This window comes from Rhinoraja longicauda, chromosome 42 (genome assembly GCF_053455715.1).
Source record: "Rhinoraja longicauda isolate Sanriku21f chromosome 42, sRhiLon1.1, whole genome shotgun sequence".
Classification (NCBI taxonomy): Eukaryota; Metazoa; Chordata; class Chondrichthyes; order Rajiformes; family Arhynchobatidae; genus Rhinoraja; species Rhinoraja longicauda.
In genome coordinates, this window is record NC_135994.1 from 5,755,816 (window position 1) to 5,773,508 (window position 17,693).

The following is a 17,693-nucleotide window of genomic DNA, read 5'->3' on the forward strand; positions in this document are numbered from 1 at the left end:
GTCATTTAGCTGTTCAAAGCACTGAGTTCTATTCATTTCTCTACACTTCAAAGCAACACCTAGCCTATTGAAGGAGCAGAGCAGTTTGATGTTCTGGTAAACGCAAGGCACTGCATCTGTGCAGAGAGGGAAAGACTGAGAATTTTGGAGACCTGACAGGAACAAGGAGTGCACAGATACATTGGGTCAGTAACCATTTGAAAGGCAGGTTCATTGTGTACAGAGCCTTGGTGACATGGCTGTTCCACGTGTTCTTTTGTTCTTTTAATTCTTTAACTGTCCTGATTCAGTCATGGGACCAGTCACAGAACAACACAGCACAGGAACAGTCCCTTCGGCCTACCATAACCTATGCCGACCATGATAATAAATATAGACACAAAAAGCTGGAGTAACTCAGCAGGTCAGGCAGCATCTAAGGAGAAAAAACGAGATATTTGGAGAGGAACATGGACGGAAGAGGTTTTTGGAGGACAATAGACAATAGGTGCAGGTGGAGGCCATTCGGCCCTTCGAGCCATCACCACTATTCAATGTGATCATGGCTGATCATTCTCAATCAGTACCCCGTTCCTGCCTTCTCCCCATACCCCCTGACTCCGCTGTCCTTAAGAGCTCTATCTCGCTCTCTCTTGAATGCATTCAGAGAATTGGCCTCCACTGCCTTCTGAGGCAGAGAATTCCACAGATTTACAACTCTCTGAGTGAAAACGTTTTTCCTCATCTCCGTTCTAAATGGCCTACCCCTTATTGTTAAACTAAATGGCCCCTGGTTCTGGACTCCCCCAACATTGGGAACATGTTTCCTGCCTCTAACGTGTCCAATCCCTTAATAATCCTATATGTTTCAATAAGATCCCCTCTCATCCTTCTAAATTCCAGTGTATACAAGCCGAGTCGCTCCAGTCTTTCAACATACGACAGTCCCGCCATTCCGGGAATTAACCTAGTAAACCTACGCTGCACGCCCTCAATAGCAAGAATATCCTTCCTCAAATTTGGAGACCAAACCTGCACACAGTACTCCAGGTGCAGTCTCACTAGGGCCCTGTACAACTGCAGAAGGACCTCTTTGCTCCTGTACTCAACTCCTCTTGTTATGAAGGCCAACATTCCATTGGCTTTCTTCACTGCCTGCTGCACCTGCATGCTTCCTTTCAGTGACTGATGCACTAGGACACCCAGACCTCGTTGTACGTCCCCTTATATATGGGTCAAACATAGACAAATGGGACTAGCTTAGATCGGGCATTTTCGTCAGCATGGACAAGTTGGGCCGAAGGGCCTGTTTCCATGCCTTATGACTCTATGGCCTAGTAACAAGACAGATCCAGATCCTGCTCCTGATGGAACCTTAGGTGGAATTTAGAAAATAATACATGTTACCTACAACTTGACTAATGGAAATGTGACTTCACACAAATTTCCCGTATATTTTTTAAAGCATTTTGTAAGATAACAGTAATATAGTTTTGTGGAATTCAACAATGGTAGTGTCAGGGTGAATATTGAATTACATTGAAAGAATGATAGCAAGTATACGTAGAATGATACATAGTGGATTTCCAACTTAGAAAAGAATTATCTTTCAGATAGTTCCAGAACCAGGGGCCACAATCTAAGAATAAAAGGGAGGCCATAGATGAGAGAAAAAAAAATAATCACCCAGAGTTGTGAATTTGTGGAGTTCTCTGCCACAGAAGGCAGTGGAGGCCAATTCACTGGATGAATTTAAAAGAGTTAGATAGAGCTCTAGGGGCTAGTGGAATCAAGGGATATGGGGAGAAGGCAGGCACGGGTTACTGATTGTGGATGATCAGCCATGATCAAAATGAATGGCGGTGCTAGCTCGAAGGGCCAAATGGCCTCCTCCTGCACCTATTTTCCATGTTTCTAAAAGGAATAGGTGACGTTTCGGGTCGAGATCCTTCTTCACAACCTGCTGCCTGGATAAGTTCATGTCTGCCCCTCCCCTGACATCAGTCTGAAGAAGGGTTTCGACCCGAAACGTCACCCATTCCTTCTCTCCCGAGATGCTGCCTGACCCGCTGAGTTACTCCAGCCATTTTGTGTCTACCTTCGATTTAAACCAGCATCTGCAGTTTTTTCCCCCTGCAGGTCTGTAGGTCATTTGGCTTGGTATAATTGCAAATTGTCCCTAGTGTGCAGGGATCGCTGGTCATCGTGGACTCGGTGGGTCGAAGGGCCCGTTTCCGTGTGGCACCTCTAAACTAAACTAGATTAGTCACATCTATGCGAGACAAAGAGAGCCAGCTCTGGTCCTGGGCTCCGATCCACCAAAACCTTTCCAACCACATCCAACTCTTACAACCAACCTTTAAACTCACCTGGTATTTATTCAGCAAAACAGCAACAAAAATACAATACTTTGCCAAGCTAAACCACTTAATCAAGTGGTGTAGAAAGAAATAAGCTGACAGGTTCTGCGAGGGTTCAAGGGGCAACTAGTGGAGGGTGATCTAAACCTAGTCCAAACTCTTCAGACAACAGACATCTGGAAGTCCCTCCCCAGGTGCTCGATTTCGTCCAGGAAAAACTCCAGGTCATCTAGGCTGATCTGCGGGCTGATCAGGATCTGCCGGAAGAAGTTCACGTAGGTTCCTTGTTGCTGGTAACCCACCATCATGGTACCTTGCTTCACCATCCGCTCCTTGATGAATGGAGCCACCTGAAAAAAAACCAAATGAGGCCATTGGCAGTGAACAGAATGGACGATAGAAGACAACCATCCTTTGTTAAATTCCCCTCTCTGCCTACAAAAGCCATGGCTCCAGCCACCCCACCTCATCGCACATCAGGCGGCACGGTGGCACAGCGGTAGAGTTGCTGCCTTACAGCGAATGCAGCGCCAGAGACTCGGGTTCGATCCTGACTACGGGCGCCGTCTGTACAGTTTGTACGTTCTCCACGTGACCTGCATGGGTTTTCTCCGAGATCTTCGGTTTCCTCCCACACTCCAAAGACGTGCAGGACTGGGTAAATGTAAAAATTGCCCCTAGTGTGTGTAGGATAGTGTTAGTGTGTGCGGGGATCGCTGGGCGGCGCGGACCCGGTGGGCCGAAGGGCCCGTTTCCGCGCTGTATCTCTAAATCTAAAGGATCAGCTTCAAGTGCGATCCTTACTGTGACCTACCACACAGGGTCAACGTTTGTACCACAGTCCGTGAAGAATTATTTTGCATTTAGTGTCAGAGATAGAGTAGGGCTGAAACGTCATGCTGACCAAGATGCCCCTCCTAAGCTAGTCCAATTTACCCGCATTTGGCCTTTCCTATCCATACACCTGTCCAAGTGGCTTTTCTAGTACCTTCCTCGACTACCTCCTCTGGCATCATGTTCCATATGCCCACTACCCTGTGAAACAGTTTGTATTAAATCTTGCCCCCCTCGCCTTCAACCTACACCGATCAGCCAAAACATTACGACCTGATGAGCCAAAACATTATGCCCACCTGCCTAATGTGCTGTTGGTCCTCCGTGTGCAGCCCCATACGCAGCAGGGTGCGATGCCCTGTGTATTGTGACACATTCCTCCCGTGACCACCATTAACATTTTCTGTGACTTGTGCCACAGTCGACCTTCTGTCGGTTCGGACCAGACGGGATAGCCTTCGTTGCCCTCGCGCATCGATGAGCCTTGGGCGCCCAACACCCTGTCTGTCGCCGGTTTGTGGTTTGTCCCTCCTCGGACCACTGTCGGTCGGTACTCACCACTGCTGACCGGGAGCACCCCACAAGCCTTGCCGTTTCAGAGATGCTCTGACCCGGGCGTCTGGCCATAACAATTTGGCCCTTGTCAAAGTCGCTCAGGTCTTTACTCCTGCCCATTTCTCCTGCATCCAACACGTCAACTTCAAGAACTGACTGTTCACTTGCTGCCTAATATATCCCACCCCTTGACAGGTGCCATTGTAACAATATAATCAATGTCATTCACTTCGCCAGTCAGTGGTCATAACGTTTTGGCTAATCGGTGTATGTCCACTTGTTGTTGATTCCTCTATCCTGGGTAAACATTCCCCCCACCTTGGGTAAAGTCTTACAGCACGAGTCTTGCTGCAGAAAACCTTGTGGGAGTTGTACCAGCAAGTAATCTGACAGTGAACAGAATCTCTCTGGAGATGTCCGTGTACAAAAAGCACTGAAGTCCTCATTCAACTCCCACAATGTACTTTCTTTAGGAGGGTTAGATTGCTGCTAGCAAGGCCAAGTCCTAGTACAGCCTTACCTTTCCCAGGTTTTTCCAGAAGTCAGGACTCTCCTCTTTCCCTCGCAAGCTGGGAGGGATGTACCAGAAGCAAACATTAACACACTGAGGCTGCAAGAGAGGAGATTTTACGTGATCAAAGCTCCAGTTCGAGGAAGAGAAAGAAAAAAAATCACACTTAAAATAAAACCAGACACATCCAAAAAGAATGGCCCAACGAGAAGACGCACATGAAAATAAGTCACGTACATAAGTGATAGTAGAATTAGGCCATTCGGCCCATCAAGTCTACTCCGCCATTCAATCATGGCTGATCTATCTCTCCCTCTCAACCCCATTCTCCTGCCTTCTCCCCATAACCCCCGACACCCGCACTAATCAACAATCTGTCAATCTCCGCCTTAAATATATCCATTGACTTGTGGCCTCCACAGCCGTCTGTGGCAATGAATTCCACAGATTCACCACCCTCTGACTAAAGAAATTCCTCCTCACCTCCTTCCTAAAGGTACGTCCTTTAATTCTCAGGCTGTGCCCTCTGGTCCTAGACTCTCCCACTAGTGGAAATATCCTCTCCTGGGGGTCAGGCTGGTTGGTTGGCTGGTGGGGGGGGATATGTTCTAAGCAGATAATGTGAGACACGAGGGCCAAAGGTCAGTGAGCGTGTTATACGAGAATTTTCCCAAACAATCTGTGACCCATAGTGTTATGTTTAAAGCCCACAGTGCTGTGCCAATAGCGCTGTCTGGTGCCCACGGCACTGTGCTTAAAGCCCACAGCGTTGTGCCATAGAGCTGTGCCCACGGCTGTGTTTAGTGCTCACAGCGCTGTGCCCATAGCATTGTGCCCACAGCGCTGTGCCTAAAGCCCATAGCGCTGCGTTTAAAGCCCAGAGCGCTGCGTTTAAAGCCCACAGCGCTGCGTTTAAAGCCCACAGCGCTGCGTTTAAAGCCCACAGCGCTGCGTTTAAAGCCCACAGCGCTGCGTTTAAAGCCCACAGCGCTGCGTTTAAAGCCCACAGCGCTGCGTTTAAAGCCCACAGCGCTGCGTTTAAAGCCCACAGCGCTGCGTTTAAAGCCCACAGCGCTGCGTTTAAAGCCCACAGCGCTGCGTTTAAAGCCCACAGCGCTGCGTTTAAAGCCCAGAGCGCTGCGTTTAAAGCCCAGAGCGCTGCGTTTAAAGCCCACAGCGCTGCGTTTAAAGCCCACAGCGCTGCGTTTAAAGCCCACAGCGCTGCGTTTAAAGCCCACAGCGCTGCGTTTAAAGCCCAGAGCGATGTTTAAAGCCCAGAGCGCTGCGTTTAAAGCCCAGAGCGCTGCGTTTAAAGCCCAGAGCGATGTTTAAAGCCCACAGCGCTGCGTTTAAAGCCCAGAGCGCTGCGTTTAAAGCCCAGAGCGCTGCGTTTAAAGCCCACAGCGCTGCGTTTAAAGCCCACAGCGCTGCGTTTAAAGCCCACAGCGCTGCGTTTAAAGCCCACAGCGCTGCGTTTAAAGCCCATAGCCTGCAGACGACAGCTCGTTGTGTAAATTCCCAAGCATTAAGCTAACAGCATTTGTTAAACCTTTGCGCGCCAAACCGGCAGGGCTGTGTTGATTTACACGCCAGTCTGTAGCGCTGTGTGTGTTGATTTACGTGCCAGTCTGTAGTGCTGTGTGTATTACTTTACACACCAAGTCTGTAACGCTGTGTGTATTACTTTACACACCATCTGTAGCGCTGTGTGTGTTGATTTACGCGCCAGTCTGCGGTTGAAAGCGCTTTGTTCCCGGGGTGGGGGTCGCTCGGATGCCGTCCCCGGCCATTGGTTCTAGTTTGAATTTGGGAGCAGCGCTGTTGGCCTGGACTTAGCGGCGGTTATTTCAACAGCTGATTTGTTACCTGTATAAAGGCAAGCACCAGGAAGCCGGTTCATGTACGAGACAGGTTTACCATCGTGCTGAGTCGCAGACGCAGACGCAGACGCAGACGCAGACAGAGACAGAGAGACAGAGAGACAGAGAGAGAGAGAGAGAGAGAGAGAGAGAGAGAGAGAGAGAGAGAGAGAGAGAGAGAGAGAGAGAGAGAGAGAGAGAGAGAGAGAGAGAGAGAGAGATGTGCTGCTGTAAAACGGACCCCGAGCATACCAAGACAAGTATTGTTTTTGTTCTCTCTTGCCAATAAAGCTGATTTGCAACTTAAACAGACACGTGAGACTTTTTCTGTTCTACCCGTCAGATCCTTTAACCCGTTCCCTTGTCACAGCATGAAGCTCAGTTACTCAGAGGAGAATAGGACAACGTTGGGCCTCAATCAAGCGCGGTAAGGGTGCAGGCATTTTCCAGTCATTCCTTGAAGCTGGGGGAACAAATTCAGCGTGGACATTTCAGTACATTATATTCCTCCACATGGAGTGGAGGGTCACTCGTTACAGTTGAAATGCCCCAAATTGTCAATGCTGTTATAGAAAAAAAAAATCATAAATCAAGGAATACCTGTATAAAAGTTGAGTCACTTTACCTCCATCAGTAGTCGAAACCCTTCCCTCTGCTTCATCTCATTGACCAAGTACCTAAAAAATTCAAAAGCACAATAAAGGTCCTTGATATACAGGAGACAGTAGGTCAGTTCTGACAGGCGAGTGTAAAATGTTGCACATGCTAGAGTCAGAGCCACAGTGTGGAAACAGGCCTTGTCCCATCCACACTAGTCCCACCTGCCTGCATTTGGCCCATATCCCTCCAAACCTGTCCTATCCATGCACCTGTCTAAATGTTTCTTAAACATTGCAATAGTCCCTGTCTCAACTACCTCCTCCGGCAACTCATTATATACACCTGCTACCCTTTGTTAAAAAGTTACTCCTCAAGTTCCCAGTAAACCTTTCCCCCCCCCCCCCCTCACCTTAAACTTGTCCTCCGGTTCTCGATTCCCCTACTCCGGGCGAGAGAATGTGCGTCCAACTGATCTATTCCTCAGATGATGTTGTGCACCCCTCATCCTCCTGTGCTCCAAGGAAGAGAGTCCAAGCCTGCTCAACCTCTCCCTGTAGCTCAGTTTGTGGGGGTAGGCTGTGCATAAACCGGCATCTACCTCATTAGAGACCCTTGGACTTTGATTGGACTTTACCTCGCACTAAACGTTATTCCCTTTATCATTTATCTACACTGTGGACGGCTCGATTGTAATCATGTATTGTCTTTTTATTTTTATTTTATTTTTATTCAAAATAGGTGCAGGAGTAGGCCATTCGGCCCTTCGAGCCAGCACCGCCATTCAATATGATCATGGCTGATCATCCAACTCAGTATCCTGTACCTGCCTTCTCTCCATACCCCCTGACCCCTTTAGCCACAAGGGCCACATCTAACTCCCTCTTAAATATAGCCAATGAACTGGCCTCAACTACCTTCTGTGGCGGAGAATTCCACAGATTCACCACTCTCTGTGTGAAAAAAAACTTTCTCATCTCGGTCCTAAAAGACTTCCCCCTTATCCTTAAACTGTGACCCCTTGTTCTGGACTTCCCCAACATCGGGAACAATCTTCCTGCATCTAGCCTGTCCAACCCCTTAAGAATTTCCGCTGACAGGTTAGCACGCAACTAAGCTTTTCACTGTAGCTCGGTACACGTGACAATAAACCAAACTCATAACTCAATTCCTACACGAAGAAGGGACTCGATCAGAAACGTCACCCATCCCTTCTCTCCAGAGATGCTGCCTGTCCCACTGAGTTACTCCAGCACTCTGTCTATATTGGATTGGTTATGTCTGGATGGGCTTGGCCCCGACCTCCACACCAACCTCGTGCAGGCAAAGGCACGGTCAACTCTTTGCTCCAGTCCTCGAGTGCCAACAGCTTTCCACATCAGCCACAGCTTGAAGCAATCCACCTTCCGGCCACACTGAAGCGACTTGTCCCCAGTGTCGTAGCCGACGTCGTAGAACTTGTCCGGCTGGAAGAGGTAGCCCGCGTTGGCAGAGTGACACTTCTTCAGCAGGCCCTGGAGAGAGGCAAAACCCAATGGTTGAGTAAGAGTGTTACAGGTAGGGTTGCCAACTTCCTCACTCCCAAATAAGGGACAAAGGGTGAAGCCACCGGCCCGCGCCCCACGTGACCTCACCCAGCCGGCGGCCACGTGCTCCTGCTCCACCAATGGCGGGCGCCCGGGCCGGGAGGCGGGTTCCTATGCAACTTCCGTCAGGCGGCGCCCGCCATTGGTGGAGCACCCCTACACTGTCCGGGACCACAGCGCCTCCCAGGACCATAGCGCCCCCCCGGGCCTACAGTGTCCGGGCCTACAGTGTCCGGGCCTACAGTGTCCGGGCCTACAGTGTCCGGGCCTACAGTGTCCGGGCCTACAGTGTCCGGGCCTACAGTGTCCGGGCCTACAGTGTCCGGGCCTACAGTGTCCGGGCCTACAGTGTCCGGGCCTACAGTGTCCGGGCCTACAGTGTCCGGGCCTACAGTGTCCGGGCCTACAGTGTCCGGGCCTACAGTGTCCGGGCCTACAGTGTCCGGGCCTACAGTGACCGGGCCTACAGTGACCGGGCCTACAGTGACCGGGCCTACAGTGACCGGGCCTACAGTGACCGGGCCTACAGTGACCGGGCCTACAGTGACCGGGCCTACAGTGACCGGGCCTACAGTGTCCGGGCCTACAGTGCCCGGGCCTACAGTGTCCGGGCCTACAGTGTCCGGGCCTAATACGGGACAAGGGCGGTCCCGTAAGGGACAAACCAATTTAGCCCAAAATATGGAATGTCCCGGCTAATACAGGACAGTTGGCAACCCTAGTTACAGGTATGATCTTGTGGAGATAGAAACTCCAGCTATTAACTATACAGTTGAAGGAACATGACATCGAGCCAAAAGATTCCTCCGTGCTTTATAGAAGACAAGCAGGGTGTCTCAAATGCAACAACTGCAGAGGTAGCGAGTCAATTGTTCCCTGATAGCCAAAGGCAAGAAGTCAACTTTAGCTCGGACTTGGATGGGAAGGTCGTCTTCACTGGCCAGCCTTACAATGTATTGCATGGAGACCCAGGGTCTTTAGTTGTATTTTACACCGTTGTGGTGGTATAGGACAGTGTGTGGAATCTGTACAATGGTGCACTGGAGTGACATGGTTAAGGTGGCAAGGGAGATGAATTACTGCACTGTACGCAGAAGACTGCAGTGTTGAATTCACTGCAGTGTCCGATGGACATTGTGGGAATTAAAGATAGACACAAAAAGTCACTCAGCAGGACAGGCAGCAACTCTGAGGAGAAGGAATGGCCGATGTTTCGGGTCGAGACCCTTCTTCAGACCTAAAAATGGGAATTAAAATGGACTCGCCTGGGCACAAGCATGGACCAATCGACAGGGCCGACTACTTTGTTTGACCACCAGGGAGGTTAATGTTCAAAAATGGGTTGGAGCTGAGGTAACAAGTGTGGTTAAGTTTGCTTAGTGATACAGCGTGGAAAAGGGCCCTTCAGCCCACCGAGTCCACGCCAACCAGCGATCCCCATACACTAGTTCTATCCAAAGATAGAGCAGAGCAAGACAGACCACTCGACCCTAAAAACTGTAGTACGTCACGGCGGCCATTTTAGTCGGCAGAAACTTGCAGAAACATTTTAAAAGAAAAATAAGAACAATCTGTGAATTGATAGATGAGATATACTCTGCATTTTAATGGTATCATCATACATACTGTTCCCCCAAAACACTGATTACACTGCGAGAGGCATGACGAACGGCGGGTTTTGCCTACTAAAATGGCGGCCGTTACGCTCCTTTGCGTACTACACTTCAGTATAGGCGATTTCAACGGAGTGGTCCATCTTGTTCCTCTAGTATCTTTGGTTGCCTACTAAAATGGCGGACATTACGCTCCTTTGCGTACTACGTTTCAGTGTAGGTGATTTAGACGGAGTGGTCCATCTCGTTCCTCCAGTATCTTTGGTTGCCTACTAAAATGGCGGCCGTTACGCTCCTTTGCGTACTACGTTTCAGTGTAGGCGATTTCAACAGAGTGGTCCATCTTGCTCCTCGAGTATCTTGGGTTCTATCCTACACACCGGGGACAATTTACAGAAGCCAAATAACCTACACGTCTATGGAATGTGGGAGGAAACGGGAGAGAAAAAACGAGAAACGTTCCACGCGGTCACAGGAGGAAAGCGCTGCAACTCCGTACAACCTACTGTGTCATCGTTGAGCACGAAGGCAGAACACTGCAGCCCCACCTGGAGCATTTTGTGCGGGTTCCAGGCAACAGAATTGGCCCTAGGAAGACAGCAACACATCGGTGTCAACATGTCCAGGGTGCTCGGCCCTCAGTCATCTCATCAAAACAGGCTATTGAACATTTACACAAGACCACACATCTTCATTGTCTTTGGGCGAGATTACCTGCAGTGCCGGAAGATCACACTAAACATTACATTCACCTCAGTCTGAAGACTGAAGACTGAAGGGGCTTGACCCGAAACGTCACCTGTTCCTTTTCTCCACAGATGCCTCCTCACCCACCGAGTTACCCCAGCTTTTTGTGTCCATCTTCGACCTAAACCAGCATCTGCAGTTCCTCCCAACACATTCACCTCATGGTACCTTCAGATGAAAAGGCCACGAGACACTTGAACTTCCTTTTCCCCCCCACAGAATTCAAACATTCACAGCTGCACAAGTTCATAAGTCATAGGAGCAGAATTAGGCCATTTGGCCCATGGAGCCTACACCACCATTCAATCATAGCTGGTCTATCTTCCCCTCTCAACCCCATTCTCCTACCTTCTCCCAATAACCCCATCATCTTCCATTGTCGCCACCCCTACTGTGTACCATTTCTTGGCTAAGGCAGCATTGAACAGCCAAGGACAATAGGCAATAGACAATAGGTGCAGGAGTAGGCCATTCGGCCCTTCGAGCCAGCACCGCCATTCACTGTGATCATGGCCACAATCAGTACCCCGTTCCTGCCTTCTCCCCATACCCCCTGACTCCGCTATCTTTAAGAGCTCTATATAACTCTCTCTTGAAAGCATCCAGAGAATTGGCCTCCACTGCCTTCTGAGGCAGAGAATTCCACAGATTCACAACTCTCCGGGTGAAAAAGTTTTTCTTCATCTCCGTTCTAAATGGCCTACCCCTTATTCTTAAACTAAATGGCCCCTGGTTCTGGACTCCCCCAACATCGGGAACATGTTTCCTGCCTCTAGCGTGTCCAATCCCTTAATAATCTTATATGTTTCAATAAGATCCCCTCTCATCCTTCTAAATTCCAGTGTATACAAGCGCAGTCGCTCCATTCTTTCAACATAGGACAGTCCCGCCATTCCGGGAATTAACCTAGTAAACCTACGCTGCACGCCCTCAATAGCAAGAATGTCCTTCCACAAATTTGGAGACCAAAACTGCACACAGTACTGCAGGTGCGGTCTCACTAGGGCCCTGTACAACATGCGAGGAACCTGCTTCGATAACTACAAAGCAGTAACTCAAGCTGTAATCCAGCAGAGTGCTGAAGCACTTAGATTATCGGACTATTAAATGTGTAGGTTTGACTTACTGAACAATAAACAGCAGTTGCCAGAAATCAAACAGAAAAGGACTGAAATTGCTGAACAGGTTAGGCAGCAACGATGTAGAGAGAAGCAGAGTTAATGTTTCAGGGTGATGACCCTTCGTTTGGAGATACAGCGCGGAAACAGGCCCTTCGGCCCACCGGGTCCGCGCCGACCAGCGATCCCCGCACACTAACACTATCCCACACCCACCAAGGACAATTTTTACATTCACCAAGCCAATTAACCTGCAAACCTGTACGTTTTTGGAGTGTGGGAGGAAACCGAAGATCTCGGGGAAACCCCACGATGGTCAAGGGGAGAACGTACAAACTCCGTACAGACGGCGCCCGTAGTCAGGATGGAATCCGTGTCTCCGGCGCTGCATTCGCTGTAAGGCAGCAACTCTACCGCTGCGCCACCGTGCGGCCATTTGTTAGAAGTGGGGAACAAGTTCTGATCAAGGGTTCCTGAGCTGCAATGTTGACCCTCTTGACCCCCCAACACTTTCTGCTCATGGACCGAATCTGGTTCCCGGAAGCCCCTGGACCCACCTCACACGCCGATGGGACCCTCGAGCAACTGGCGAGAGCGAGGAGGACCGTGAGAGAGGGGGTCGTTGGAGAGTGAGGTGGGCCGCCGAGAAGGAAGGAAGACCCAGCTGGGGGCCACTGCCACTTGCGGCAGCTAGCAGTAGATAGGGCCCAAAGTGCTGGAGTAACTCAGCGGGTCAGGCAGCATCTCTGGAGAGAAGGAATGGGTGACGTTTCGGGCCGAGACCCTTCTTCAGACTCGTCACCCGTTCCTTCTCTCCAGAGATGCTGCCTGTCCCGCTGAGTTACTCCAGCATTTTGTGTCGATCTTCGATTTATACCAGCATCTGCAGTTCCTTCCTGCACAGTAGATAGGGCAGTTGGGTGAACTTTCATAACATGGTGACACCCTATGCACTGCCTAGATGAGTTCTGCTACATGTTTCTACCAGGTTGTGTGCAAAACAAAGCTTTTCACTGTACTTAAGTACATGTGACAATAAGGTATCAATGAATTAAACGGCGCCCCATCTTGAATCCCACTACATCTGTTATTGTTCAACATCGTTTTGATCGCTGTTCAGGATCATTTGGACAGTGTCAATTCTAATGGTCTCTTTCAGCTTCATCCATCAATTGATACACCTTTTCTCTTTCTCTTCAAAATTCTTTGTCTGTATACTAAAACTCTCGTTTGTTTGTTTGTTTGTTCCTGCACTACAGTCAAACCGGTACACGATAGCGCGACAGTTTTAGGCCCACCTTACTCACCGTCGTCCCTTTGGTGCTAATGGAAGAAGTTTCATTGAAATCGGTGTTACATTTTAAAAGTTATTCACATTTTAACGTTTAAATCTATCTCCTAGGGAGGGAGGGAGGGAGGGGGGAGGAGGGAGGGTGGGAGGGGGAGGAAAGGAGGGGGAGCAAGGGGAGGGGAAGGAGAAGGGAGGGGGGAGGGAGGGGGAGAGGGGGAGGGAGGGGGGAGGGGAGGGGGGAGGGGGGAGGGGAGGAGGTAGGGGAGGGGGGAGGGAGGAGGGGGGAGGGAGGAGGGGGGGGAGGAGGGAGGGATGGGGACGGGGAAGGGGGGAGGAGGAGGAGAGGATGCTGCACCAATGCCGGAAAGGTTGGGGCCCAACAGGTCCACTTGGTCTAGTACCCAATAACAGTGATCATCTTCAAAAGCAAATTTATTCCTCGCAGAGAATACACTCATTCGAAAGCTGTAAAACATCCTAACAACACCACGTTTCTGTCTGAAGAAGGGTCTCGACCTGAAACGTCGCCCGTTCCTTCTCTCCAGAGATGCTGCCTGTCCCGCTGAGTTACTCCAGCATTTTGTGTCTGTCCAAGACCACCCACAGCCGTGCTGTTGAAAGCTTCACTTGAGGGAATGTTCTTCTGTGCAGATGCTGGACTGAGCCAACACTGCCTGTCCCGCTGAGTTACTCGACAGCTTTTTGTGTCGATCTCCGGTTTAAACCAGCATCTGAAGTTCCTTCCCACACAGAGCAACAAGGTGCAAATACATAGGAAGGAACTGCAGATGCTGGTTTATACCGAAGATGGACACAAAACGCTGGAGTAACTCAGCGGGACAGGCAGCATCTCTGGAGAGAAGGAATGGGTGACGTTTCGGGTCGGGACCCTTCAGAAGAAGAAGAGACCCGCTGAGTTGCTCAAGATACAAAGTGGACAACACTTCTGAAGTGGGGAGAGCTAAACAAACAAAAGCAAAATATACCAGTACATGCTTCAGGATGAGCTCAACAGTGGGACACAGTTGTCCCTGTGGCAGTCCCTACCTTTCAATCCCAGTCAACAGGTGCCGGTGTTTCCTGGAAAACAAGACACTTCCACCCCAGGCTGCCTGTTGGAGAGAGGGAAGAGCGGAAAATTGCAATGGCCGCCCAAGGCACGACCTTCAGCGTAATATTCAACTCCATTTACGGGCGGCACGGTGGCGCAGCGGTAGAGTTGCTGCCTTACAGCGAATGCAGCGCCGGAGACTCGGGTTCGATCCTGACTACGGGCGCCGTCTGTACGGAGTTTGTACGTTCTCCCTGTGACCTGTGTGGGTTTTCTCCGAGATCTTCGGTTTCCTCCCACACTCCAAAGACGTGCAGGTCTGTAGGTTAATTGACTGGGTAAATGTTTTAAAAAAATTGTCCCTAGTGTGTGTAGGATAGTGTTAGTGTGCGGGGATCGCTGGGCGGCACGGACTCGGTGGGCCGAAGGGCCTGTTTCCGCGCTGTATCTCTAAAATCTAAATCTAAACTAAACTCACATCCTTGAACAAAGAAGTCCACACATCCTTAACACAGCTGTTTCAAAGCAGTTTGTAATCTATGTCTGAAGTAAAGAACTATTAAAGTCATAAAGTGTCATCCTACACTGTAGCCCTCCTCCTTGGAAATATACCATACAGATGTTCAAAATATTGCATAAAAACAGAAAATACTGAACAGGTCAGACCACATCTGTGGGAAGCAAAACAAAATGAGATCTTTGAGCTTTTAACAAATGAGCTAACATTTCAGGTCGAAGGCCTTCATCACAACCTTTTGTACTCCTGCAGAACTCCACATCTCCAGTACTTTTACTTTAGTTTGGAGATACAGCGCGGAAACAGGCCCTTCGGCCCATTGAGTCCGTGTCGACCAGCGATCCCCGCACACTGACACTACCCGACACACACGAGGGACAATTTAACCAAGCTAATCAGCCCACAAATCTGTGAGTCTTTGGCGTGTGGGAGGAAACAGGAGGAAACCCACGCAGGTCATAGGGAGAACGTTCAAACGTCACCCGGGTCTCTGGAGCTGCAAGGCAGCAACCCCACCATCACCCATCACCATCAACTTACATCAACATGAAACCAGATTCCTTCCTTTTCGCAGATATCCGCAATTTCCGGCAGAGGATCAAATGCTCCAAAGACTGTTGTTCCAGATGTAGCATTCACCAGGAATGGAACTGCACCCTGAAACCAGAGTACAATCAACTTTAGGCAGACTGTGGACATCTTCATATTAGAAACCACATGCAAGTCAATGCGTTCCTGAGCTGATGCTGCCCCCTGCTGGTGTTGCACTTGCATTGCTGGCTGGATTCCATGAAACCACAAAGATCATATCATATCGTATCATATATATACAGCCGGAAACAGGCCTTTTCGGCCCTCCAAGTCCGTGCCGCCCAGCGATCCCCGTACATTAACACTATCCTACACCCACTAGGGACAATTTTTACATTTACCCAGCCAATTAACCTACATACCTGTATGTCTTTGGAGTGTGGGAGGAAACCGAAGATCTCGGAGAAAACCCACGCAGGTCACGGGGAGAACGTACAAACTCCTTACAGTGCAGCACCCGTAGTCAGGATCGAACCTGAGTCTCCGGCGCTGCATTCGCTGTAAAGCAGCAACTCTACCGCTGCGCTACCGTGCCGCCCATCTCGTCGTCACACCACCCTTGACCAGCTTTGCAAACATCAGACCGCAACACTCTCCCCCTCAGAAACAGCCACACGCGCACACACACACACAAACTCCCCAGAATTAGAACTCTTCCACTCTCGAGGAGAATCATAGCAATCCTTCTTCTTCTTCTGTTGTGTGTCTTTTAGACCTGCAGCTCCGTTGAGGCGAGCCAGGCCAACGTGTCATCGTCCGGGTCAATCAGACCTCGGTCACCATTCGGTGGGCGGTATTTGGGGCAACTGGTGACCATGTGCTCCACTGTCTGTGTGTTGGGTCCCCACACTCACAGGAGGCACTGTCCACGAGACCCCACCTCTTCATCGCTACTCCATAGGGGAAGACAAAGACAGCCTCTATGCGGCCTTCCCCACGAGCAGCTTACAGGCTCATAAGCCCTTAAAGCAAAACTAATGTCTTTGCCACGTCTGCAGACCGCAAAACGCCATGCCTCCCCAGGCCAGGCGGCACCGTCAAATGCCGCCAACTGTCGAGGTTTAGCGCTACTGCAGCTCAACGTTGAACGCCTTACCACCGCCAAGCTCAACGTTATCCAACAGACTGCCATCATAGCAATCCCATACAACAGAACAGCACAGCACAGAACTAGGCCCTTCAGCCACAATGTCCACGATGCCAAGTGAAAGTAATCTCTGCCTGCATGTGCTCCATACGCACGTGCCTATGCAAAAGCCTCTTAAAGGCCCTGTCCCAGTTCGGCCATTTTGTAGGCGACTACAGGCGACTAGGCCGTTGCCGCACGGTCGCCAGGGTGTCGCGGACATGGTTGTGAGTCGTCTCCAGAGACATAGCGTTTTTCTGGTCGTCGCTGGAATTTGTGAAGGCATGAAATTTTTCGGCAACGGTTGGTTTGACGCCAGTGAGCGTAGCTTGACGTCTCCTGACGTGGGCGCTGTCGTAGGTTGTCGCCAGGTGACATAGGTTGTCGCAAGGTTGTCGCCATTTGACGTTGGTCGTCGCCAGGTGACGTTGGTCGTCGCCAGGTGACGTTGGTCGTCGCCAGGTGACGTAGGTCGTCGCCAGGTGACGTAGGTCGTCGCCAGGTGACGTTGGTCGTCGCCAGGTGACGTAGGTCGTCGGCAGGTGACGTTGGTCGTCGCCAGGTGACGTTGGTCGTCGCCAGGTGACGTAGGTCGTCGCCAGGTGACGTTGGTCGTCGCCAGGTGACGTTGGTCGTCGCCAGGTGACGTTGGTCGTCGCCAGGTGACGTAGGTCGTCGCCAGGTGACGTAGGTCGTCGCCAGGTGACGTAGGTCGTCGCCAGGTGACGTAGGTCGTCACCGGTGCTGACTTCAGCTAATTCCAAGTGTGGGCTTGATCTCATCATCCATCAGTGTAATGTGTCCATAAATGATGTTAGGTTTTGTATGTTTTTGTACTTGTAATCTGTTTAAAGTTTGAATTTTAAAGTTTGAAATTTATTGAAATTTATTGAAGTTTATTACAATATCTTTGTATGCACTGTTCTTGTCAAACCTTTTAAAAAATGTTGTTTGTATATCAATAAAGGAAATTCTTGACATTTTGTCAGAAAATTGATGTATTAATTAATTGATGAAGCTATTGTATTTCAGAGTAGTTCCTCATGGCATCACCTTCAAATAGTCATGATGCAGAATGATTGGAAACCCAAACGTATACAATACAATACAATACAATATATCTTTATTGTCATTGTACCCAGGGGTACAACGAGATTGGGAATGCGCCTCCCATACGATGCAATAATTTAGGTAATTTAGACAGCAGCAACCCAACGAAACGAAACAGTTGTAACAGTTTTGGACAGGGTAAAGTGCAAGTTGATCTATGCGTTGTGGCCATCCGGCTCAGCAGGACCGGTTCATAGCAGCTATGGCCCTGGGGATGAAGCTGTTCCTGAGTCTGGAGGTGCGGGCGT

General features: G+C 49.9%; 1 protein-coding gene across 7 annotated transcripts in view; it reads right to left on the bottom strand.

Moving 5' to 3' along the window:
- Positions 1-2,337: 2,337 nt before the first annotated feature.
- The window catches only part of csad (cysteine sulfinic acid decarboxylase), a 49,624-nt gene continuing 34,268 nt past the window's right edge, over positions 2,338-17,693 (bottom strand). For all 7 annotated transcript variants that reach the window (XM_078431575.1, XM_078431574.1, XM_078431572.1 and 4 more), the window contains 7 exons: positions 15,159-15,275; positions 14,098-14,162; positions 10,401-10,482; positions 8,010-8,209; positions 6,724-6,775; positions 4,249-4,338; positions 2,338-2,689 (listed from right to left, as the gene is read on the bottom strand). In XM_078431575.1, coding sequence (XP_078287701.1) covers positions 2,501-2,689; positions 4,249-4,338; positions 6,724-6,775; positions 8,010-8,209; positions 10,401-10,482; positions 14,098-14,162; positions 15,159-15,275 — 795 coding nt within the window. In that variant the 3' untranslated portion in view covers positions 2,338-2,500. The remainder of the gene's footprint in view (positions 2,690-4,248; positions 4,339-6,723; positions 6,776-8,009; positions 8,210-10,400; positions 10,483-14,097; positions 14,163-15,158; positions 15,276-17,693) is intronic.